This window comes from Astyanax mexicanus, chromosome 24 (assembly GCF_023375975.1).
Source record: "Astyanax mexicanus isolate ESR-SI-001 chromosome 24, AstMex3_surface, whole genome shotgun sequence".
In the NCBI taxonomy this organism is placed as follows: Eukaryota; Metazoa; Chordata; class Actinopteri; order Characiformes; family Acestrorhamphidae; genus Astyanax; species Astyanax mexicanus.
Genome location: NC_064431.1, coordinates 17,145,000 through 17,172,155, shown reverse-complemented (window position 1 = coordinate 17,172,155; position 27,156 = coordinate 17,145,000). Strand labels below are relative to the sequence as shown.

General features: G+C 40.9%; 1 protein-coding gene across 5 annotated transcripts in view; it reads left to right on the top strand.

Moving 5' to 3' along the window:
- Positions 1–1,045: 1,045 nt before the first annotated feature.
- The window catches only part of lrp1aa (low density lipoprotein receptor-related protein 1Aa), a 187,080-nt gene continuing 160,969 nt past the window's right edge, over positions 1,046–27,156 (top strand). For 3 of the 5 annotated variants that reach the window (XM_049471912.1, XM_049471910.1, XM_049471911.1), the window contains exons 1-2: positions 1,049–1,378; positions 15,969–16,091. In XM_049471912.1, coding sequence (XP_049327869.1) covers positions 1,285–1,378; positions 15,969–16,091 — 217 coding nt within the window. In that variant the 5' untranslated portion in view covers positions 1,049–1,284. Of the gene's footprint in view, positions 1,379–15,968; positions 16,092–27,156 lie in introns of all 5 variants that reach the window. The other 2 variants (XM_049471913.1, XM_049471909.1) reach the window with 2 other exon arrangements.

Below are 27,156 nucleotides of genomic sequence, written 5' to 3'. Positions count from 1 at the left end.
ACAGAGAAGTAGGTATAGAGTCCTCACTCAGAAAAAGACGGATGGTTAAATCCTGTGTGTACTGTTTGAGGTTCTTAATTTCAACCAAAATGTAAAAAATGTCAGATCTTTAACTGATCTAGTGGGTGGGGCTCTGGTGGAAGTTGATGTTGAGAGCTAGTGCGAGGGTGGTTCTATGCTAAGTTTCCTCTTTGTGACATCAGAATAAGGGAGCCAACCAAATGGCCCATAGAAACTCCTAAGACCAAACTCTTTCAGCTAATTCACAGATGGATGGATCTTTTTCACGCTTGGAGTGTTTATAGGGGCAGTCGTGACCCAAGTGACCCAAAGCTGCAGTTCTGACAACGTTCAAAGAGTATAAATTTAATAATTTCTCTCCAACCAAGTAGTCAAAGTTCTCGAGTCTCGAAAACATCACAAAACACACACACACACTTATGATATATAGTTGTGCAGTAAGGGAAGTGTGCTGGTGCTTATTTAACTTCCACAGCCAGAACCCAGAATACAATTGTGATCTTTTGGTGTTTATAAAAGTCAGAGGGACCTGACCTGACCTGCATCCAGAAACCCCACATTATACTGCTTTTTCCTACTGATCCTCCTCCTCTTCCTCTCCTCCACCTGGTAGGAAATGAGCAGTAGGAAAGGAGGAGAAGGAGAGTAGCAGTAGGAAAAGTGGAGGAGGCCAGGAACAGTAGGAAATGTCAAAAAAGGGGAGGAGAGGAGCAGTAGAAAATGTGGAGGAGTAGAGAAGCAGTAGGAAACATGGAGGAGGAAGGGAGTAGCAGAAGTTTCTGGACAGTCTAACTTAGATCTCCTGCTCTCCTCCAAACTCTCCCTCCTTTTCTCACAGAACCGGATCAGCTGTGTTTAAAACATCTGCAGGCTGAGATCAGCAGCGCCCCCAGCGACCTGGAGGAGGAATGACTGCTCCCGGTTTCTGTTCTCACCGCGCTCTGCTCTGATTGGCTGAATCCTGAGCTCCGAGAAAGAGAGCGAGAAGGAGAGAGAGGGAGAAAGAGAGAGAGAGAGAAAAAGAAAGAGAGAGAGTCAGTGTGGGTGAGGGCACGGTCTGAGCCGCTCGCGCTTCTGCTCCCCGGATTCTGAAGCATGAAGAAACCTTGAGACGCGGCGGCGCGCGAGGAGGAGGAGGAGCAGGAGGAAGACTGGGACAGTGGACAGCTAAGCCCAGACTGCTGCGTTCTTCTGGAGGGTTCGGTTCTGCAGGCTCGCAGCTCCTTCAGGCTATTTGAACTGTAGTTTTACTGCACGAGCCGGATGATGTTGCGCGTGCCCGCGGGCGCGGCGGTGGGATTGATCTTGCTGGGGTTCCTGCGCGCTCTGGAGGTGCAGCCCCCGCGCGCTGCGGACGGTGAGTACATCGGGTCTCAACTTCTCGCGCGCTCTGCTTTCTCGGCACGCGCGGGGAGACTCGCCGTGCAGCAGCTGTTGCTCTCTGTGCGCAGTGAGCTCGCGCTTCTCTCCCGGTTCTGCAGCGAGAGGCTTATAGTCTAGTTCATCTCGGTTTGGTTCAGACTCCACTGCGGAGAACTTTAATCAGACTGTAGTTAAACAACGCATACCACACACACACACACACACACACATCTGTTGCTGTTGTGATGTCACAAAGTAACCCACTCTAGTGTTATTCTCGAGAGGGGCTGTCAGTGTATAGTTCCACTTTTGTTGTCCTAAAGCACATCAACATTAACAAAAAAAACAATATAACAATATATTTTATATATAAACAATATAAAATCCACACGAGCAGCTTTGAGATGGTCATGCTGCTGCTGCTTCTCCATCTGCAGCCGGAGTCTGAGAGAGGACCGTAGGACATGCTATTTCTAGGTGGCTACAGTAGGTGGCGCTCTCTCAATTCATCACTCCCATTGTGATGCTGGCCAGCACAGGCTTCCACTGGCTGATGTATCAGAGCTGGGCATCCGGCGCTTTCCTCTAAGAGCATTGTGATGCTTCGTATAGTAATTGGAGACACTTGGAATAGAGGCGGGGTCTGACTTCACAAGTATCTCACTCGTCCTCACCCTCCTGGTGATGGCAATCCTGGGGAAATGGCAATCCTGATATATAGTATAAAACAGAGTAAAATTAGAAATAAAAAACAATAGTGAAAATGAAATGATTACTAAATCAGTTAATAATTAATTTAATGCTTAAACTAAGAGTCTTGCCCTTTATCTCTCTTTCTCTCTCTCTCTCTTTTAGCTTGTTGTGGAAGGTGTGTTTAAGTGTGTTTTCATACTGTGAAGTAATGTCTGTCTCATTTCTTGAGCAAAACTATGCTATCTCATCCTGGGACGCCAAACAGTAAACAGACAAACAGGTAAACAGAACATCTGCCTGGTTAAAATGGTTTGGGTCTCATTTGCTGATCCATTCTGACCTTCAAGTTGCTGTGGTCATCCAGTAGTCATCATAAATATTCAGAAAATCTAAAGAAAATCTGAAAGGAGTTCCAACTCTAGAACACTTAAAGGAGAGTGCCTTCCTGTTCTTCACTGTAACAAACTGTGCCTCCCTGTGTCTTTTGTCTCACTGTGCTCCGGTGTGTCACACTGTCTCACTGTATTGTGCCTCACTGTGTGTCCTTTGTCTCACTGTGCCCCACTATGCCTCACTGTTCCCCGCTGTACACCATTAAGCTTGCTGTGCTTCACTGTGTTTTTACCATTCCCTGTTGTGCCTCACTTTTCCCAGCTGTGGCTTGTTTTCACTGTACCCCACTGTGTCTCATTGTGTTTTCACTGTGCCCAGCTGTGCCTCACTGTGTCTAACTGTGCCTCACTGTGTTTTGCTGTTCCCAGCTGTGCCTCACTGTGTTTTTACTGTGCCCATCTGTGCCTCACTTTGTCTTTCTGTGTTTTCACTATGCCCAGCTGTGTGCCTTACTGTGACTCAATATGCCCCGCTGTGCCTCACTGTGTTTTCAATGTGCCCAGCCTCGTTATGTGTTCTTTCCTTAATTACGTGTCCTTTGCCTCACTGCACCAACTGTGCCACATTGTGTGTCCTTTTTGTCACTGCACCCGACTGTGTCTAACTGTGTTTTCACTGTGCCCAGCTGTGCCTCACTGTGTTTTTACTGTGCCCTGCTGTGCCTCACTGTATTTACTGTGCCTCATTGTGTTTTCACAGTTCCCCACTGTACCTCACTGTGCCTACCTGTGTTTTTACTGTGGCCAGCTGTACCTCAGTGTGCCCTGCTGTGCCTCTTTGTGTTTTTACTGTGCCCCTCTGTGCCTCGCTGCATTATTTCTCACTGTGCCTGAATGTGCCTCCCTATGCCTTAGTCTGCCTCACTGTGCCCTGCCAGATCCTCAAACCACTGGAAACCATTAACCCGTGTGCCCCCTCCAGCTCTGGCTGTGGAGACGTTTGTGTGTGTGTGTGTGAGAGAGAGAGAGAGAGAGAGAGAGAGAGATTGGTGTAAAGGTAAATTCTGAGAGTTGTATAAACTCAGACTGTGTGGGAGGAGCTCAGACAACTATAACAGAATGGGATTGTGGGATACAGACTGTCTAAACGCAGTGGTTAGAGAGAAACCTCCTCACTCAGCTTGGTTCAGTCAGTACCAGAAAGCGAACTCTGTGAGATTTACAGAGGATCAGAGTCAGATTCTTAGTGCTTTAAGTTAGAACAGTCAGAATCCAACTGACCTCCACATAACCTCTAACCTTAGACCTATGTCTGATCTCTCTCTCTCTCTCTCTCTCTCTCTCTCTCTCTCTCTCTTTCACTCTGGTATAATGTGAACATTCAGTATAGCTTGCTTGGCTGCAGCAGCCCCTGGTGATGCTTTTTTACATGGCTGGCATAGCTGGTTCTCCAATGGTTCTCCCAGAACAGAGCAGCATCAGAACAGTTTAATCCTTATTTAATCTGAAGTGAGAACCACTCCCACCAGGCTGTTGGGCTTATTGGTTGTTGGGTTGCCAGGATGTCATATAAAGCCCTAAATTGGCTCGCTCCTGAGTATTTGTAAGACCTCATCTCCTCCACAGTTTATACCACCTGCCTCAGACTAGTTGCTTACCCTTCACTACGAATTATATTGAAGTTTACATGAATTTTAACTAGCAATTATGAAAGATGGGCTTTTGGGTTGTTGGGTGTCTGGTAGGGCTGCAACTAATGATTATTCTAATGATTATTTTGGTAGTCGACTAATCTGATTATTATTTTTTCGATTTGTTGATTAGTCAACACATATTTCTGCCATGTTCTTCATCTCTAAAAACAATAGAAACAGTTGAATATGGGAATTAAAAGACATTTAAATGCTGGATGTTGTTTAAACGCAGAAAGTACTGATATTTTGGGATTAAATATGTAATCTGTTGTGTTTGGGCAATTTTGGAGACACTAAAAAAAAGTTGATTGTAATCTGTGTGAGTGAGCCATTCACCCATCTTCCATTGAGATTCTGTCCCAGGACTTTGTGTAATAAGATACTTGTAATGTAGTACTGTTACAAATTAACAATGACATTGTCGATTATATCAACAAATCATTGCAGCCCTAGCATCCGGGCTGTTGGGCTGCTGAGCCGTTAAGCAGTTGGGCTGCCAGGCAGTTGGGCTGTTGGACTGTTTGCCATTGGGCTGTTGGGCTGCTGGGCTGTTGAGCAGTTGGGCTGCCAGGCTGTTGGGCTATTGGGCTGCTGGACTGTTTGGCCGATGGGCTGCTGGGCTGTTTGGCCGTTGGGCTGCTGGGCTGTTTGGCCATTGGGCTGCTGGACTGTTGTGCCATTGGGCTGTTGAGCAGTTGGGCTGCTGGACTGTTGGGCCAGTGGGCTGTTGAGCAGTTGGGCTGCTGGATGTTGGGCTGTTGGGCCATTAGACCATTGGGCTGCTGGGTTGTAGAACATTTGGGCTACCAGCCTGCTGGTGTGTTGGGCTGCTTATTGGTTTCTGCAGTCTGGTTATGTTGCACAAATATAATTGTTTCAAGATATTTTGTACTGTTAAGATAATACCAGTATAATAATTGACACACTTTATCACTTCTCAACTAAAGCTTATTTTTCTCTTATTTTGTTATTTTGTTTAGGGTGCTTTAGACGGGTCTGAGTCTCTGCTGACTGTCCAGTGTTGGATTTGGTCCGTCTGTTTCTGAGTTTGTATGAATCTGTAAACTCTGTGCTCAGAATATCCGCTGTGGAATCTCCCACAGTGTTTACTGGAATGTTCCGGTTTGGAGAATGACTTAGTTCTCCTGACTCCAGCTTTGGTTACCCTCACGTTTTCACAGCCTACGCCTGCCTAGCGCCCACATGCAGCCAACTGTGTGGAACCCTCATGAAGGATTACATGCAGGTCTAGACACGGTATTCCTCCTCCTCTCTTCCACCATCTTTCTGCTGTCATCTTGCCATCATTCCTCTGTCCCCCACCACCTTTCCCTGCTTCCCCCACATAATCCTCTCCATGCCCCCCACTGCCTTCTGTCCGTCCCCATCGCCATCCCCAGCCTCATTATGAACCTAACTCTCCATCAACTCAACACCTTCTCCTGTTCCCTCACCATCCTTCTCCTGTCCCCCACCATTCTGTTCCTGCCCCCACAATCCTTTTTCTTTCCCCCTACTGTCTCCTCCCTGTCCCATCCTCTCCATGTCCCCCACCACCTTTACCTGTCCCCCCATGTCTTCTCCTCGCTCCCTTACCATCCTCTTCCTGCTCCCTACAATACTCTTTCTGTCCCCCATTGTCTTCTCCCTGTCTTCCTGTCTCCCATCCTTTTTTTCCTCTCTCTGTCCTGAGAGTGTCCTCGTTCAGGGTTAAGGTTAGGTTTTTGCAGTGTGTCACTAATTACACTCTTTCTAAAAGGGTGAAAAAAACTTCTTTAATGAGGCTAATGTAGAAAACTAGGGTAGGAAAATGTGTGTGTGTCACTGTGTACGTGTGGTGTCAGTGTGTATGTGTACGGTGACAAACAGTGACACAGCGATGCACCCAGTTCTATTTTTAGTGATATTTGAGGTAATATCTGGTTATAGATAAGATTCTTGGATCGTCACTTTTGTTGACTTTATTCCAGACTGTGGTTCAGTCAGTAATAACGGTGTTCCTCATTCCTGTAGATTTGGTGCTGATCTGTGCTTCAACTGTAGTTCCTGGTGTTTTTAGAGTCGCGATCCGGCCCGGTTCAGATTTTATTTCCTTGTTTATCCGAAACGGCTGTAATTAGCTCAGTTTGGGGCCAAGCTCTGCGGTGCAGATTATATCACAGCGTTTTTGTTCTTCAGTAGAACTGAAGGCACATTTAGACACGTTGGACATAATCATTCAAAAACAGCAGTTTGAGTCGAGACGATAGTTTGGCCCGGGTTCAAAGACAGAAGAACTGAGTATGTGCCTGATGTTGATTACAGCATTTGCCCCTCTTTACACAGTCACTGTGTTCTATATAAAGACATAGGATACAATATAAACAACCCAGGTGTGGTGTACACTGTGGTGCGGTGTTGTTGTGGGGTTAATCAAGTGCAGTAACAGAACACAGAGGGGTAAATCAGAACCTGTGAGAGTTTGCTCGAGGTGGCATGTCTCCAAACTTTAAATCTTGTGTTTATTTTGTGCTTTGAGGTTCTGATGTGAAACAGTTAAAGGAGAATTCCAGTGTAAAATGTACTTTGGGTGTAGTAAAACATGATTAAAAGCACTTACCTTTGTGAATAGCACACCTCTGTTCTCTCGCAGCTTTCTGAGATTCAGTAGTTTTGTGCTTTTTGCCCAGCACTCTGTACAGTGGTTACTTCGGAGCATATTTTGCCGTCATAAATCACTTTTTACACCGTTATCCAGGCTCATAGTAGCTCCACAGCTTACAGGTAGAATCCGAAGATCTCTGGCATTTAAAACAAGACATTAAGAACCTTAAAACTGCACAAGAAGCTTATTAAAAAACACTGTTTACATCCCATAGTGCTAGCTTATCACAGAAATACTAAAATACTTTGTATTATGTTCTTTAACAAAGAGTGGAGCTACTTTGAGCCTGGATAACAGTGTAAAAAGCACAAAATTACTGGATCTCAGAAAGCTGCTATAGATCTCAGAAGAGAGGTGTGGTATTCAACAAAGTTATGTACTTTTTATCATGCTTTACTCCACCCAAAGTCAATTTTACACAGGAGTTCTCCTTTAAATCTAACTTAAATCGAAATTGTAACGTAATTCTTCCCTTTAGTTGTTAAACACTAAGTTGGTGATGACCTCGCTCGGACCTGAGTCCGACCTCCTGACCCCTTCTCTGGGACCCTGCAGCTTTACTGATGCTAGGTGAGGTCGCTCTACGTCCAGCAGCTTTAGAAGCAGTTCCAGCAGTGCTATATAGCATGTGTTCCCTCTGCAGGGCCTCAGCTCGGTTCTCCGAGCAGGCTCACAGCTGGTAATGGAGGCTCTGTGGTCAGAGAAGAATTTGGATGAGCTGAAAACAAAGCAGAAAGCAGCTGAGGTTAGAATTGAGTGCCGGGTCACAGGCTGGAGTTCTGTTTGTGTGTGTGTGTTTAGAGGAGCTCGGTCTCGGCTCTGATTTTACACTTCATGACGAATCACACACTCGCGGCGCGGAGCCGAAACACCCCCCACCCCCAAGCCCACAACCCCCCTCCACCGCAGTGGAATGCCCTAAAATAAGCAGCGGTCAGTGTTTATCTGGACTAAAGCACAAATAAACGCTGGTCACCTCAGACATGCCGACCGCTGGGCTGAGGAATATTACGGACATTCTCCTTAAACGTGATTATTTCTGCGATGGGATAAAGTCTGTGAGTGGCTTTAAAATACACATCATTGTGTTTACTTGTTCTCCTATGTAGTCTCTGTATAAAATACCCCCCACTGTTCCACTGTTCCGTCTCTTTGCGAAGTATTGCCAACTCCTCTGTTCTTATTGTGTACCAAGTGCTAATGATATCCTGTTAATGATTTTGTCTCTGGTTTACTCTCTCTGTGTCATAACCTAAGTTTACTCGTAGGTTAGGTAGGAATTGGTTAAAGTCTGTTGGACTGTTTACTGATCCACTATTAAAACTCACTGTTGTTTTTACATCTGTGGGCGTCTGACCTGTCCACCAGATCTGACCACGAGGTATGATCATAGACTGTAAATAAGTATGGATAGGACGTCTCCATTCACTCTCAGTACGGTGTTTTGAAGCCAAAATATGGCCGAAATGGAAGCTGCCAATAGTCATCGTGTGACTGCCCAAACCCAACCCTCCCCCTCAATTACTCTTTGCGTTTCACCAAACAAGTTACTTAACTTAGCTAACCTGAGTTGGTTAGCCTAGTTAACTAGTTACCTAAAGTTAAGTACCTAACGCTAGGTTAAAAACCTAACCTAGATACTTAAATTAGGGAGAAGTATGAATACTAATGAACTGATGGAGAGAAATTATCCACTTACCGAACAAAAACTGCAGAGAACATTTCCCTGAGGGTCTGTTACAGCAGTCAACTGCTGAACAAGCCACTGTTTTAATTCAGAAATGTCATTTTTAACAGTAAAATCCAAAAGTCAGAAAGATCTTAAAGATTTCGCCATCTCTCATTCAGTTGAATAGAAATAGGCAGGGATAAAAGTTGTACTGGAGCCAGCCACCAGAGGGCGTAAGAGACGTAGTGGCTTCAATTTTTAAACCCTTGTCGTGCTGTCCATACTTATATACAGTCTATGGGTATGATATTGTATATTGAGGTATTTTTTGAGGTATGTTTATGTATATAAAGGTATTTTTTGAGGTATGTTAATGTATGGTAAGTTATGTTATTGTGTGAGGTTAGTATGCTGTCCTTGTTTGACAGTCATGAGCTGTAGTTGGGGGGGGGGGGGGGGTTGGGGCTGTAAGGGGAGCGGGATAGTAATTCTGAGCTCAGTGTAATTGTTGGACTGGTGTCCAAAGACTGACTGAGAGAGGAAAATTCTATATGGCAATTATGTAACAAAGTCCAGCCGGCCTTTCAAACACTGAGACTCAATTCAGACATTCCTGAATTTTTTACCTTCAGCTGTTTACCACTTTTACCACTTCACTCCACTCCACACACCAGCAACACCACACATCATCACCCCACCACCACCTTATAACAACACATACCACAACGTCACTGCAAAAAAAAAAAAACACCACCACCATAACGCTACTTCACCACTATCACCAACACCACCACCAGCACCACCCCAATTAATCGGTTGAACAACTTGGCATTGTCACCTTGGCTTGAACAGTTATATTTTTCTGGCCACCTCATGTAACATTGCCTCCATTAATTACTATATACTACATGGCAATATAAATATTTACATTTAAGTTACACTTTGTACAATACATGTGGACTGATATATCCAGAAATACGTTGTTAATGCTTAATTGAATAAAATGATTTTAAACATGAAGAAAGACGAACTAAACAATAATTCAGTCTTCATTAGACAGTATTTTATATAAGGTGCAGCAGATACCAAATAAGCATTAGCATCAGGTCTGATGGGCAATTGATAAAATATGTAGCATATTTTTCTCACTATAAGGCGCACTTATTATTCTTTAATTTCCCCAAAATCATGAGTTTGTCTTATAATCCGGTGCACCTTATGTATGAATTTTACCAGTCAGGTTTTGAAGAGCAGTAAAGTAAAGTTTTAGTTTAGTTCTGCAGCAGTACTAGCATTAGCTGCTAACCACACTAATCAGTCGCTTTTTGGACATCCAGAGGTGAGTATTATTGGCCTTTTGCCTGCTGCTAACCCCAGCTAGTACTGCTGGAGCAGCTTTAGCACTAGTCGCTAATCACGCTAAGCGCTAGCTAGCTCTTTGGCCCTTCAGAGGTAAATATTATGAGCCTATACCCTGCTGCTAACCCTGGCTAGCACTGCTGAAGTAGCATTAGCCGCTAACCACAATGCTAACTCACTGTTCAGAAATGAGTATATTGGACTGTAGTCTGTGCGTTTACCATGGTAAAATAAGCTACGTGGAACAAACCACTTTCTAATATCGCCCTGGTTTACCGGAACACTCAGGGTTCTGCTGTGCAGCTCTGTTGACTGGCATTATGTGCTAAGCACTAGTGGTTAGCCATTAATGCTAATGCTCCAGCTTTAGTGGAAATCTGGAAGTATAAGCTTACTGTAAATAAACAGAAGCAAAATGAGAGAAATCTGTGTAGATTTACATCCAGTGCTCGTTTGACTTGTCTGACTCATCTGAAATGTTTTTTGTTTAAGAATATACAGTTGAAATTACAGTTTTGTTTACTCAGCTTAGCTTAGCTTATGTTATCTTTACTGCTAAATTAAAAGGAAAACTTGGCGACACCCCTGTTCCTGCTACTAGTTACTAGTGTTGCACAAAATACACCTTTGTAAACAAAGTAAAAAAACAACAATTACTTAAGAGTTTGTTCATCTGTCTTTTATAGCAGCAAGTCATAAATACCACTCTGCATTGTGTCTTCTGGGTTACATGTTGCAGTAGGATAGTAGCTTATGTGTTTATGCTGTAGCAGGGATGTGGAATCAGGTTAGTAGCTATGTTAACATTATGCTAATGCAGTGCAATGCTAACTGGTTAAAATCAGAGTAGGATTGTAAGCCCAGACACATAAATAAAAAAAGAAACTGAAAGCAGTCTAACTGTGCGAGTGGTATGGCGTGGTACGACACCAAACCCACTGAGGTAATATGTGACGCAAGCATGCAAGTGCAAGCCCTCGCGGAATTCATTCAGATTACACTGTGACTTTTAAAATTGCATTCAGTGAGACTAATCCAATGCAACACCACAACCACTCCTTTTCTGAGGGACTCATTTCAGCCAATCAGGAACTGTTCACACACACTGAACTGTTTCAAATCCAAACCAGACGAAGTATCGCCAAACTACCACAGTTGTGAACCAAGCGGTTTTCAATTTTGAGTTTAGCTCAAAGTGTTTTTCGAACAACCAGAATAGTTGACTTTAAACAATTTAAAGGTGTGTACTGAGCTTCGCTGAATAATAAAGATGGTGGCTTGACCAATAAGTAATACTTATCTTAAATAAACATGACACATGACGGAACTTTTTCTATTTAAGGGTTCTCTGGAATAGGTTAGTGCGAGTGCGTGTGAGTGTTTAGGTATGCGTGTGTGTTTGTGAGAGTGTGTGTGTGTTTGTGAGAGTGTGAGTGTGTGTGTTTGTGGTTTGGAACGTTCCCCGTTTGAGTCCGAATGGAGCAGCAGTGAAAGAGGGGGTGTTTTTTTCAGCAGAACCAGAACAAGCTGTCCTTTGATGGCTGATAGACTTGTTGCATCACCGGCGCTGGTCCGAGAAGCTGACCTGGATATGTAGAAGCAGTTGGATCCAGCGTCAGACTGAAAGACCAGAACTGATAGAGTAACAGTCTGTGAGGAGAACCCAAGAGAACCTGAGAGAGCCAGGCCAGGCGGATCCATACTGAAGCTCAAAAAGAAAAACTGAGACTTTCAGGCAGAACTGGACCCTACACACTAAGACAAATAAGTACAGATTTGTACTTAAAAGAGTACAAAGCTTGCCGCTGGGGCTGTACCTCATATTTAGGTACAAAAAAACTTGTTTGTACACATGTTTTTTGTGCCAGTATAAATTATAAACATTATAAACATTATCATCAACTGAATATGTGTCAAGAACTTGATGATCCAAAATTGCCTGGCTTTGAAATAAAAAATGTGCAATTAAAATATATATTGTTTATTAGTAAAGTGATACAGAATACAGAATGTATCTTTTGGCTGGTTAAATGGTACAATTCTGTACTTAATGCTGTTATGAATTACTTTGTATTTCAGAGGGAATACATCTGACCCTCTGAAGACCAATATTGTACTTTTAAGGGTACAATTATGAAGAGTGCACATTGAGTACAAAAAAAGTACTTATATTGTACCTCTGTATTTTAGAGTGTATGGTTCTCTATCAGTACTGAGTCTCTTAGTAAAACATGCCCTGTAACAAATGTCTATAGTTTTTACAGCAATACTACTGTATAATGAACAAATTCAGACTATAAAACATGGATACAGCATGGTAATGTAGATCTACAAAGCATCGTAGTTGAAATTCAGTGGAGGGAAAATTCTACAGTAAACATATTTCTCCTGTGAATAATAGTACAGTAATTTTAGAATTAGTTTATTTTTTTAGCACTTTAAACAAGAATCAGTCTTGTAATTGTATATTTTTCATTAGTTACAACTCAGATCCTAGTTTTTATTATCATGCAGACAGAAAGATATGCTTATATTCTCCATAACTGTATATATATATAATGTGGCCCCTTGATACTTTTAACGATTTCCCTTTATAAATCATTGGTTGTTTGGATCAGCAATTTCAATTAAATATATCATATAGCAGATGAACACAGTGATATTTGAGAAGTGAAATAATTTTTTTAGGATTTACAGAAAGTGTGCAATAATTCTTTAAACAAAATAAGGCAGAGATCATTCTTCTTTACAAAACATCTCCAGTTCAGACAGGTTTGATGGTTTCTGAGCATGAACAGCCCCCTTTAAATCACACCACAGATTTTCAATTATATACAGGTCTGGGAACTGAGATGTTCATTCCAGAACGTTGTACTTATTCCTCTGCATGAATGCTTTAGTAGAAATTGAGCAGTGTTTAGGGTTGTTGTCTTGTTGAAGTATCCAGTCCCAATGCAACTTCAACATTCTCACTGATTCTTAAACGTTGTTCTCAAGAATCTGCTGATATTGACTGAAATCCATTAGATCTTCAACTTTAACAAGATTCCCAGTACCTGCACTGACCAGACAGCCTCACAGCATGATGAAATCACCACCAAATTTTACTGTGGGGAGCAGTAAAGTGTTTGTCTTGGAATGCTGTGTTCTTTTTCCTTTATGCATACCGCCCTCCAAATAACTAAATTTTAGATTCATCAGTTCACAGCACCTTATTCCAAAATGAAGCTTGCTTGTCCAAATGTGCTTTAGCATACCTCAAGCGACTCTGTTTGTGGCGTGTGCTCAGAAAGGCTTCTTCTCCCCTTATAACCTCTCCTTGAGCAAAGTGCGCTGAATAGCTGAACAATGCACAGTGATTCCATCTGCAGTAAGATGATGTTGTAGATCTTTGGAGCTGGCCTGTGGGTTGACTATGACTGTTCTCACCATCCTTCTCCTCTGCTTATCTGAGATTGTTCCTTTTCTGCCACTTCAGGCCTTAACTAGAACTGTGCCTGTGGTCTTCCATTTCGTTACAATGTTCCTCACAGTGAAAACTGACGGCTGAAATCTCTGAGATAGCTTTTTGTTTTCTTTCCCCTAAACCATGATGTTGAACAATCTTTGTTGTCAGGTTTTCAGAGTTGATTTGAAGCTCCCATACTGCCACTCTTCAGAGAAGATGCAATTGGCTCCTTAACCCTTTCTTATAATTGGATTTACCTGTGTATGCAGGTCAAGGGTCAATGAGCTTATTTAACAAATATTGTGTTCCAAAATTAAAGCTAAGTGCCTAAATTTATGCACCTGCCTAATTGTGTTTAAAGAATTATTGGACACTTTCTGTAAATCCTATAAATTTCATTTAGCTTATTTGAGTAAAGTTTCTTAATTAACTTTAACTCTGTGCTTATTGGCTCTCTGCCACCATTCTTTGGTCTTCTCTGCTAGCTAAGTAGCTAACGCTAGCCGCACTGCACTGAGAGAAAGAAACACTGGGAAGGAGCACTTTCCTTAGGTAGTAAGCAAATTTGTGCTTGAGGGGTTTTGGTGTCCTAATTAAAAGATGTTATTTTAAGTGTTTCTTAAATGACACTTTATGATTTACTATTTATAATTATTTATTATAACATATGACCCTAATAAATCTGTTATATTTTTTTGCCAAATTCTGTTAGATTTTTTTCTGTTGTCAGTTTTTATTAGATTTTAGTTATATTTCAGACATTATTTTTAATTGTGCTTTCATTAAAAATGCTCTGTGATGAATTAATCTGAATGAATTGTATTTAATTACACTCATCATCAATAACTTAATCTGGCTGTTTTCTGAGCTGAAATAATACTTGATATTTTATAACAGATGGATGGAGCTGTGCTGGTTAGATTAGTAGACACTGGGGTTTGATAACAGATAGACGGTGATGTGCTGGTTAGATAAGTAGGCTCTGGGGTTTAATAACAGATGGACGGCGCTGTGGTAGTAAGATTAGTAGGTTCTGGGGTTTGATAACAGATAGATGGTGCTGTGCTGGTTAGATTAGTAGGTTCTGGGGTTTGATAACAGATAGATGGTGCTGTGCTGGTTAGATTAGTAGGTTCTGGGGTTTAATAACAGATGGATGGTGCTGTGCTGGTTAGATTAGTAGGTTCTGGGGTTTGATAACAGATGGATAGTGCTGTGCTGGTTAGATTAGTAGACTCTGGGGTTTAATAACAGATGGATGGTGCTGTGCTGGTTAGATTAGTAGACTCTGGGGTTTGGTAACAGATAGATGGAGCTGTGCTGGTTGGATTAGTAGATTCTGGGGTTTGATAACAGATGGATGGAGCTGTGCTGGTTAGATTAGTAGGTTCTGGGGTTTGATAACAGATGGATGGTGCTGTGCTGGGTAGATTAGTAGACTCTGGGGTTTGGTAACAGATAGATGGAGCTGTGCTGGTTAGATTAGTAGGTTCTGGGGTTTGATAACAGATAGATGGTGCTGTGCTGGTTAGATTAGTAGGTTATTGGGTTTAATAACAGATGGATGGTGCTGTGCTGGTTAGATTAGTAGGTTCTGGGGTTTGATAACAGATGGATAGTGCTGTGCTGGTTAGATTAGTAGACTCTGGGGTTTAATAACAGATGGATGGTGCTGTGCTGGTTAGATTAGTAGACTCTGGGGTTTGGTAACAGATAGATGGAGCTGTGCTGGTTGGATTAGTAGATTCTGGGGTTTGATAACAGATGGATGGAGCTGTGCTGGTTAGATTAGTAGGTTCTGGGGTTTGATAACAGATGGATGGTGCTGTGCTGGGTAGATTAGTAGACTCTGGGGTTTGGTAACAGATAGATGGAGCTGTGCTGGTTAGATTAGTAGGTTCTGGGGTTTGATAACAGATGGATGGTGCTGTGCAGGTTAGATTAGTAGGTTCTGGGGTTTGATAACAGATGGATGGAGCTGTGCTGGTTAGATTAGTAGGTTCTGGGTTTTGATAACAGATGGATGTAGCTGTGCTGGTTAGATTAGTAGGTTCTGGGGTTTGATAACAGACGGATAGTGCTGTGCTGGTTAGATTAGTAGACTCTGGGGTTTAATAACAGATGGATGGTGCTGTGCTGGTTAGATTAGTAGACTCTGGGGTTTGGTAACAGATAGATGGAGCTGTGCTGGTTGGATTAGTAGATTCTGGGGTTTGATAACAGATGGATGGAGCTGTGCTGGTTAGATTAGTAGAAAAGCTAGCTAACATTACCGGGAAAAGAACTAAGATCTAAGAACTAAGCAGAGAGCTAGTTAACATTAGCGGCAAGCTAGCTCACATAGTAACATTAGCGGCGAGCTAGCTAACATAATAACATTAGCAGCGGGTTAGCTATGTTACCATACACAGTAAAACTAAATTGAAAAAATATTTTTAACAATAAATTATTTTAAATTATGACTACATTTTTTGGGTCTTACATTATATTTATTAAGGTTTTAAAAAGCATTAAATTTGACATTTAAAATGGTGCAAAGACAAATGCTTAGGTCACACCACAGGGGCCTATAATGCACAATAGGTAGATCAGACGGGAAGAATTCAGACACAGAGAGGGGACAGAGTTTACACTGGATCTGCACATGCAGTAAAATATCGAGTACAGCACCCCTTGCTCTCTGTATGTATGTGTTTTATTTATTAATTCATATTTAATTGTTTTTTTCTCCCTTTTTTGTTTTTAGCCTCAAAGACGTGCAGCCCGAAGCAGTTTGTGTGTAAGGACCAGGTGACCTGTATCTCTAAAGGCTGGCGCTGTGACGGGGAGAAAGACTGTCCTGACGGTTCAGACGAGGCTGCAGATGTCTGTAAGTCCAGCATGGTTATCATTCTAACTGTTCTGAACCTCCAGACTCGTTCTGGAATTTACGCATGGCTGCGGTTACTAGTTGTTTCATTTAGTGAATTTGAGTATTTAAACCTATTTGTTTTGTGATTATTTTTCTGCGATATTAAACAACCCCTTCTGATACACTTAATATACTTAATATTATTGTTTGCTTATTAAATATTGGACTGATATGATCCTTCACCTGTCGAAGGTTCAGGTATTTTTCCTGTTGTCACGTTTGCATGGGTCACTGTTGAAAGAACTGAACATGTCCTGATCACAGACTGTACAAAAGACGTGTCGCCGTTCCCATTTATTTAATGAAAATTAAGCCAAAATCTTCTGCCATGTTGGCGATCCTGAAACCTGAGTCTGCACAGTAGAAACCAGAGGAGGGAGAAAGACTGTGGAGAGACAGCCTACTCATTTAAATAAACCTGCCCCTGAGAGCTGCCTCGAGGTCACAGGCTACAGAGCGGAGCGGAGCGGAGCTGACTGTCTGTTATTGGTCCCGCCCAAAACCAGCCCTTTTACAATAACCACACCTTTTTGAATAGAGCTAAATAACATTAAAAAAAACGAATTCTGTGGGGATATAAAAATTTGACAATATAAGCAGAGGTTACACTAGCTGTTGCATTTAAATAATGGAGGTAGAATTGCAGTATATTGGAAAAAAAACTTCATTGAAAGTTGTCTGTTTTGCCATTGAAACCTATGTGGATGGGTGGGGTTACACAGCTTTCTGCAACCGAACAGCAGGGGGCGTCCGACCTGTGGTGGCTTCACTTTTGAGAGACGATGCTCTGTCCAGCTATACACAGTCTATGGTCCTGATGGTTAAACTTTAATAATGCTGTTCTTGTCATCATCCGGTTTCTGGACCTGCCTGGTGTTCCTTTCTGAAGCTTTTGAAAGCACCTGGATTTAAGTATGTAATGATGTGGGGTTGATGCTGCAGTTGGTCAGGTCTAGGTTCAGTAACAGTATGTGCTGAAAGAATGAGGTCAGCTGACTACCTGAATATACTGGATATAGACCAGGTTATTCCATCAATGGATTTTTTCTTCCCTGATGGCACAATCATATTCCAAGATGGCAATGGGCTGGAACTGTGAAAGAGTGCAGGGTCAAGCAAGCATGAGATCATCATTTTCACACATGGATTGTTCACCACAGAGTCCAGATCTTAACCTCATTGAGAATCTTTGGGATGTGCTGGAGAAGGCTTTGTGCAGTGGTCAGACTCTACCATCATCAATACTGCTGTAAGATCTTGGTGAAAAAATAATGCAACACTGGATTGAAATAAATCTTGTGACTTTGCAGAAGCTTATAGATAGATAGATAGATAGATAGATAGATAGATAGATAGATAGATAGATAGATAGATAGATAGATAGATCGATAGATAGATCGATAGATAGATAGATAGATAGATAGATAGATAGATAGATAGATAGATAGATAGATAGATACTTTATTTATCCCGAAGGAAATTTAGGAAAACAATGGAAACAATGCCACAGAAATGCATGCATGTGTGCCACAATTAATGCTAAAGGTGGTCCAACCAAATATTAGAGTATGTGACCTTTTTTTTGGCTGTGACCTTTTTTTTGGCCAGGCAGTGTATTACAATAGTTATTATAACTATTGGTTCCACCATTGAGTTATTAAGAAGGGCTATTTATTATAAAAAAAAAAAAAAAAATATTGAGAGGATTGCCAATATATTTTTATTAAGCATGACTATCTATTGCATAACTATTGCTTATTGCATAGTGTGAGCTTTTTTTGGTGTTTTTTTTAAATAGAGGATAAATCACCCTGTATTCATTGCATAGGAAAATTAATCAAGGTCAGAGCTCTATCACTGCAGCTGTGTACTGTGTAATATGAAGATAAATATCGTGGGGACGTCAGAAAAGTGTCTATCATGCTACTTACCTTCTATCGTCCGTATCGTTTCTTCAGTAATTTCATAAATTATTCATGCAAATATATAAAGTAGGCTACAATGTATTGGTGTGGTCACTTTGCATAAACTTAGTTTATATAAGTGATAATAAAGTAATCTTTGCAAAAAAAAGCTTCATAATGTGGTTTTGCGACATGACGCTGCTTTACGTTATTTGATGGACACTTTACAAAATGTTAAGTGTATTTTGATAACTGAAAAAAAAAATGGCTACTGCATCTACCTCATCTGTTTTCATTTGATGCATATATTGCTGCACTAAAAGGTAGTTATTTTCATTTGTGAAAGTTTGGTTTAATGTCAGTTCGAAATAAAGTTGGAAAAAAGGAAGCAATTATATTATTTTGTCATATAACCAGAGGTGGAAAGTAATGAATTACATTAACTCAAATTACTGTAATTGAGTAGATTTTATGAGTAATTTGTAATTTTCTTAGTAGTTTTTAAAATAGGTAATTTTACCTTTACTCAAGTACATTTTGACACAAGTAATTTACTTCACTACATTGGAAAACTCCCCGTTACTGAGTAAATTATTTGCTGAGGAAAAAAAAAACAAATTTGAGTTTTGTTCTCCGTGGCAGCGCAGCTGAACTTTTCCCAGCAGTGTTTATATGGTTAGCGGGAGGGACGCTGTGTGAATCAACTGTGCATCGATATGTGCATATTCAATATTTTTTTGTATGATTTTATGTTTTTCATGATAATTGCTTAAGTTTTTATTGGAAACATTAAACAATCTGCTTGAATGTAAAAAAAAACATGTAGATAGCAATTAAAGCATAGCAATGGTAAGTTAAAAAAAGTTAATAGTCACCTATATGACCATAACTTTTTAACAGTAAAGAAAAAAATGGATCATAGAAACCTATTCCACTTGTTCTTGAAAATGATTTATGTGGTGGTCTGAATAAATACTGCCTGAAAGGTCCAAATTATTATTTGGAATAATAATTCATTAAAAAGATTTAATTTATGATTTGTACTTTTTTACATCAAATAATTAAAAGTAACTATGTAACTTTTACTCAAAGTACATTTTAAATTGAGTAGATTTTTAGATGGGTACTTTTACTTTTACTTGAGTAGAATTTTAGCAAAGTAAAGGTACTTTTACTTAATTACAATTTTCAGTACTTTTTCCACCTCTGCATATAACTGAAAACATACTCAAATGTGAAATATCATGATATATCGTCATCGTGATATAAAAAATTCCATATTGTGATATATTATTTTTCCCATATCACCCAGCACTAGCTGTTAGCCAGCATGAAATCACATTTCACAGTAAATAAATGGTAACTTGCTCTTATTGCCTACAACACTGTGGCCAAACAGTCAATCATTACATAAAATATAACTGAATACCCAAGGAAAGATAGCCCTAGTGGGCAAGAGTGCACACTGATGGTGAGTTAGTGGTGGGGGACACACCCATTATGCAATAATAAATTATGTCAGGAACCAATAGGGAACATTCATAAGTTAATATGGTGCTACATTATTGAAGTAAAATCTACTAAGACACTGCAACTAAAGTCTTAATTTAAGTTGCGTTTAAGTTAAATAAATTGCAAATTTAATGTCTAGAAAGTTCTCTGACACTCCTTCATGTTAAATCATTACGATAATAATAATACAATTATTAAAATTCTCTAATGTTGTTTGAGAAAGTGGTGATTTTACCTTTTCCAGTGTGTATTAGGAGACTCAATGCTGGTGTTGGACTCGCTGGACTGTTTCCCAAATTACCAAACCTGGACCTGATGTACCATCTGTTCCTTTGTTTAGTTTTTAGAGTGACTCACTGATATCAGTTCAGTATGAGGTGTGACGAGTGTGTACTCATTTATATTAGAGATTATACTGGTTAAAGGTCAGTGCAGGAGCACAGGTTTATAAACACTTCAGTTCTTCAGTTCTGAGTGAAATGAACGTAAATTAAAAGAAATCATTATAACGTTAAAACTTCGTTCAAATCTCGGTCTGCAGTAGGGCTGCAACTAATGACTTTTTTAGTTGTTGACTAATCTGACGATTATTTGTATGATTAGTCGATTAATCATGGATAATTTTTGTCATGCCCTCCAATTGTACTACATTTTGATAGTTTGATATACTTATATATTACTCTAAAAATGACTATAAAATGTATATTATAGGAAACATTCACACAGGCTGGATGTTACTTTCAGGAGATTTTAGGATACTTTAATTTTTTTTACTTTTCTTACTTTTTTCCTGAGATGATTGTTTGCCAAAGAAAATAAAGTCTTTTTTATTACAGTCTGTAGTGACTATAACATACAGCTCTGCAAAAAAAAACAAGGGACCACTTTCTGTTTCTGAATCAGTTTCTCTGATTTTGCTATTTATAGGTATATATTTGAGTAAAATTAACATTGTTGTTTAAGTCTATAAACTACGGACAACATTTCTCCCAAATTCCAAATAAAAATATTGTAATTTAGAGCACTTATTTGCAGAAAATGAGAAATGGCTGAAAAAACAACAAAAATACAGAGCATTCAGAACATAAATAATGCAAAGAAAATAAGTTCATATTCATAAAGTTTTAAGAGTTCAGAAATCAATTATTTCCTCCACCAGTCTTACACACTGCTTTTGGATAATTTTATGCCACTCCTGGTGCAAAAAATTCAAGCAGTTCAGCTTGGTTTGATGGCTTGCGATCATCCATCTTCCTCTTGATCATATTCTAGAGGTTTAGTAAAATCAAAGAAACGCATCATTTTTAAGTGGTCTCTTATTTTTTTCCATAGTTGGATAAATTAATTTTAATGGAGTGGACAGAGTACAGTATCTCTATATCACTTATCCAGGTAAGTTTATCTAATCTTAGTAATGTAACTAAATTGTAACTAATGGACTAAAATGTAACTAAAACTATTATACTTTTTAGTCAAAAGACTAAGACTAAAACTGTATCAAAATCACATGTCAAAATGAACACTGTGATATACTCTTGTATTTTGCTTTATGTAGTTGCCTGCATTCAGGGAGGGGAATAATCCCTTGATTAAATATAATTGTATTAAAAATCCAAGTGCTATTGCAATTTAAATTAAACAGAAAAATAATGTAAAGGGTCTGAGTTTTTTTTAGTTTATATATTTGTCCCCTTGTACTTGTTTTAAGGTCCATACATGCGGGAGGGGGGGTGTTCCGGACCTGTGTGGATGTATAATGACTTTTTAAAATGAATTTAAAAGCTGTCTGAGCACCTTTTACCCACCCGGCAAGATGTGAACATCCTAGTGTCTGTCCACAAGGCTCTGAGCCTGCTCGTGATTTTGGCCATAACTCCCTTATTCTCTCACTTATGAGTAAAAAGAAACCTTTAAGTGTAGCAGAAAGTGATTTGACTTATATCGTGATACATATCGATATTGGCTGATATGGAAAACTATATTGTGATAAGATTTTTTTCATATTGCCCAGCTCTACCATATATGTTTTAACATCAGCACTGCAACCCGCTGAAAGAACTTGAAAACTCTCAAAAATCCTCCCCAGCGAGGCGGGGGGGGGGTCTTCCTTACTAGCCCGCCGTGCTCCGCAAAAACAGCGAGTTGATTGGCTGTTGGCAAAAGATTTTCCATTGACTCCTCATTAATAATACAGCTGCGCTGAGCAAAACGATTCGGGGCTACTGGAAAATTATTCGGGGCCAAAGCCCTGGAAGCCCAGGCCAGGCGACACCCCTGCAGGTTACAGTCGTTCAGTATCAGATCGTTCTGACGTTTGCGAGGCGGCTCTATGGACATTACTGGTCTGAGTATAAAGAAGGGTCTCTGTGTGTGACTCTGCTAAGGTTCTACAGGGTTCTCAGTATTAGGCAGTGATTTTTTTATCAGGAAACGTTCAGACTCTAAGTTCAGTTCTCTACTCTTTCTAAATGCGAGATGTTGAAGGAAGTCTTGTACTAGAAGCTGGGACTAGGACTGTCCTGAAGCTGCAGGTGGATCCTGGCTATTAAGAATTGTTCCGTCAGACGAGCTGTGATAATAAACCAGAATTAAACAGCACTGTCCCACTGGCTTATCGCGGCGCAGCTCAGAGGCAGCATGGGATTGAAGTGTAATTAGATTTAACTTCTGTTTGAAGCTTGGCCTCGGGGGAAACAACGGCGGGCTTCTTTCGGCTGGCCAAGACAAAACGGATGTTTGTGGTCCTCCGTCAAAACCAATTTCACGCTTTACAAAGTTGATCTTTTTCTTGGAGAGCTGGCTCAGTTTTACCATAAGCCTGAGTCATTCCAAACTAAGTGAAGATAGACCAAGGACAGAATAAATGAAACACTGCTGGTTTGCGCATGTAGAAGGGTCTGGGTGTTGGGGTCAGGTAGCTCTGTGGATAGTACTGGTAAGAGTGTGTCTTGGGTTGGGTCTGGTGGCTCTGTGGACAGTACTGGTCTGAGTGTGTTAGGTTGGGTTGGGTGTCTCTGTGGACAATACTAGTCCGAGTGTGCGTTAGGTTGGGGTTGGGTGGCTCTGTGGACAGTACTGGTCCGAGTGTGTTTGTATAGGGGTCAGGTAGCTCTGTGGACAGTGCTGGTCTGAGTGTGTGTTGGGTTGGGTTGGGCGGCTCTATCGACAGTACTGGTCTGAGTGTGATTGTTGGGTTGGGGTGGGTGGCTCTGTGGGCGGTACTGGTCTGAGTGTGTGTTGGGTTGGGTTTGGTGGCTCTATGGACAGTACTGGTCTGAGTGTGTGTATTGGGGTTGGGGTTGGGGTTGGGTGGCTCTGTGGACAGTACTGGTTTGATTGTGTGTTGGGTTGGGTGTTTCTATGGACAATACTGATCTGAGTGTGTGTTGGGTTGGGTGTCTCTGTGGACAGTACTGGTCTGAGTGTGTGTTGGGTTGGGTCTGGTGGCTCTGTGGACAGTACTGGTCTGAATGTGTGTTGGGTTGGGTCTGGTGGCTCTGTGGACAGTACTGGTCTGAGTGTGTGTTGGGTTGGGTTTGGACGGCTCTGTGGACAGTACTGGTCCGAGTGTGTGTTGGGTTGGGTCTGGTGGCTCTGTGGACAGTACTGGTCTGAGTGTGTTAGGTTGGGTTGGGTGTCTCTGTGGACAGTACTGGTCCGAGTGTGTGTTTGGTTGGGTTGGGTGGCTCTGTGGACAGTACTGGTCTGAGTGTGTGTATTGGGGATGGGTCTAATGGCTCTATGGACAGTACTGGTCTGAGTGTGTGTATTGGGGTTGGGTCTGGTGGCTCTGTGGACAGTACTGGTCTGAGGGTGTGTATTGGGGTTGGGTGGCTCTGTGGACAGTACTGGTCTGAATGTGATTGTTGGGTTGGGTTGGGTGGCTCTGTGGACAGTACTGGTCTGAGTGTGTGTATTGGGTTTTGGTCTGATGGCTCTGTGGACAGTACTGGTCTGAGTGTGTGTTGGGTTGGGTTGGGCAGCTCTGTGGACAGTACTGGTTTGAGTGTGTGTTGGATTGGGTTGGGTGGCTCTGTGGACAGTACTGTCTGAGTGTGTGTATTGGGGTTGGGGTTTGGTGGCTCTGTGGACAGTACTGGTCTGAGTGTGTGTTGGGTTGGGTTGGGTGTCTCTGTGGACAGTACTGGTCCGAGTGTGTGTTGGGTTGGGTTGCTCTGTGGACAGTACTGGTCTGAGTGTGTGTTGGGTTGGGTTGGGTGTCTCTGTGGACAGTACTGGTCCGAGTGTGTGTTGGGTTGGGTTGCTCTGTGGACAGTACTGGTCTGAGTGTGTTTGTTTGGTGTAAGTGGTGAAGTCAGTCTCCCATAAGCTTTTCCAACACAATGCAATCCTTTGTAATGGTGGTGGTGGGGGGGTGTTGAGTAAGCTGCAGTGTCATTCCGAACACTCTTTAGCTTCCGACACTATGATATGTGCCTTTTTAATTCATAATAGGAGACGCTAGGCTAACAATGCTAACTTATACTGTCACCAATCTCAGTGTTAGTAACCATGCCAATCAACAAGTGTACGAGAACGAATTAAATTCTCTCTTTCACTCTCTCGCTCGCTCTCTCGCTCTCTTAGCTGTGAGGGTTAGGTAAATGGGGGGATGGGGGGTCACATGCTGTGGGGCACACAGGGCCTTTATTCCTCCAGCAGGAAGTGTGTGTGTGTGTGTAAATCCAGGCAGGAGTTATGTAATCTGTGTGAGTGAACAGCAGGAGGGTGAGTGGGGTGTCCTGCAGTGTCCAGTTAAAAATCAGGCAACGCCGGTTCGGTCTGATCCACATCAGCTTTTACACAACCTAGAAGAACAGAACATTTACACTTTCCTCACTGTGTTCAAAAACTGAACTGATTACAATTATAACCATCACCTTCATAAACACAATCAACACCATCACCGTAATCACCATCATTATCATAATCACAATCATTGCCATAATAACCACAATCATCATTACCACCATCATTACATTCATCACTGCCACCATCATGACTATTATCATAATCACAATCATTGCCATAATTACCACAATCATCATTACGACTAACATCATTACCACCACCATTACATTCATCACCATCACCATCATGACCATTATCATAATCGCAATCATTGCCATAATTACCACAATCATCATTACAACTAACATCATTACCACCACCATCATATTAATCACCATCACCATCATGACCATTATCATAATCACAATCATCGCCATAATCACCACTATCATCATCGCCATAATTACTACAATCATCATTACCTCTAACATCATTACCACCACCGTCACATTCATCACCATTACCATCATGACCATTATCATAATTACAATCATCGCCATAATTACCACAATCATCATTAACACTAACATCATTACCACCACCATCACATTCATCACCATTACTGCCATCACCACCGTCACTGTCATATCTCATCACTGTCACATCAGAACCATCATCACACTATCATCATCACCGCCATCATAATCTTCACTGTCATCACCATCATCTTCACCACTACAATCATTATCACGACCATCCTCATCGCCCTCACTATCACCATTATCGCATTCATCACCATCATCATAATTACCATAATTACCATAATCACCATCATTGTCATAATCATCGCGACCTCCATCATACTAACATCATCACCACCATTACCTTCATAAACACAATCAACGCCATCACCATAATCACCATCATGACTATTACTATAATCACCATAATTGCTATCATTACCACAATCATCATCACTAATATCATTATCACCACCATCATTGCATTCACTGCCATCACCACCATCGCCATCACCGTGTCACCATCATAATCACCATCATCATCGTAATTACCATTTTCATGACCATTAGGGTCACCATCATCTCCACCATCTTCATCACTATAATCACGATCACCACCACCACCATTACTTTCACCACCATAATTGCCATCATTATCACCACCTTTATCATCATCACCATCACTATCATCCTCATCAATAACATCACATTACAACCATCATCACTATTTATCATAATCACTATCATGATCATCACCTGTATCACCATCACAACCATCCTCATCACGATCACCATTATCACATTCCTCACCATCATCATAATCAGCACCATAATCCTTATCAGTGTGTGTGTGAGAGAATGTGTGTGTGTATGTGTATGTGTGTGTGTATAGGAAGTCTCTCTCTCTGGTTGATAAGTGCGAGCAGGAAGTTGTAGAGCGGAGGTGAGGAAACTGTCGCCAATTACTTCCTCCCTCACCAGCCACTCACCAACCCACATCCCCCAACCCCCCCACTCCTCTCCATGCTTTACTGCTGTTATTACAGTACGAAAAAAGGAATATATTTTTAAAGTTGGTTTCTTTGTTTTCTCTGTTATTACATAACACCTATTTGAATCCTGCATCTCACAAATAACCCAAAGTATGAAAAAAAAACTAGAACTAATACTAAATTATTAAAAACTAACTAAAACTAAGGTCTTATAAAAAAAATTAAAGCTGATAAAAACTAGCAAACCTACTCTAAAAACGAATTAAAACTAACTGAACTGGAGTAGAAAAAGTGAAAACGAAATAAAATTAATAAAACTATATTGAAAATGAAAAAAAAAAACCTATTATAACCTTGGTTGGAGCATCTGAGGAGGAACCAGTGGTCCTCCTCAGGACCAGCAGGCCGGCTTAGAAGAACATCCAAAAGATCCTTTAAATTTGCATTTTAATTTCCAGACCAATGGTAGTTTTAAATGGTGTGAATGCACCGTAAACCCAGAAGTTGTTTGAACCCAAAAAAATTAAGTCTGTTTTACATAAAATTGGAGATTTCTAAACATCACTCAACTATTTTGAGTTAATTGAACATTTGTGGGCACATATACACTTAAACTGAGACTTATAATAACAGAGTTTAGTCTGTTGCCATTAACAGCTTCTTTTCCATTGGCTTCTGTGACAAAATCTATTTGCATACTGGGTGTGTCCAACAGCTTCTGACACTCACCATCAGTGTGTAGTGATTCACCCGGGGCTACCTTAGGTAAACTTGTAGCTCTTATATTATGATTAAATACTTGGCCTCTGTATTGGAGGCTGTAGAACAAGCATCATTTACTGAACTGTAGGGGTGTGCCATATTATATCATATGCGAAAATTAATATCGTGAACAATATTAATCCCTAAAATATCGTGCCATATCACCCATCCCTTATTATCACCTCAGGGTACTACTTTTTTGCTGTTTTTAGCAAAAGAATAAATCACACTGTTCTCATTTCCCAATATATATCTTCTAGAGAGAGATTATATCTGTCCAGTATCATTATTTTTACTGCAGTACTGGATATATGGAGATATATGGAGTGCATTATTGGTATTGTGCAGTAGTGCATTCTTGGAAAAAAAAATCCGTGTTATTGCCAGGGGTATCGTTATCGCAAAAATACCATGAAATATCGTGATATTATTTTAGGGCCATATCGCTCACCCCTACTGAGCTGCAGTAACTCTGTGTTCTCGCTGTGCTCTCAGTACTTTTAATTCTTTACTGTTTTCTTTCATCTACTTTTCTATGAGT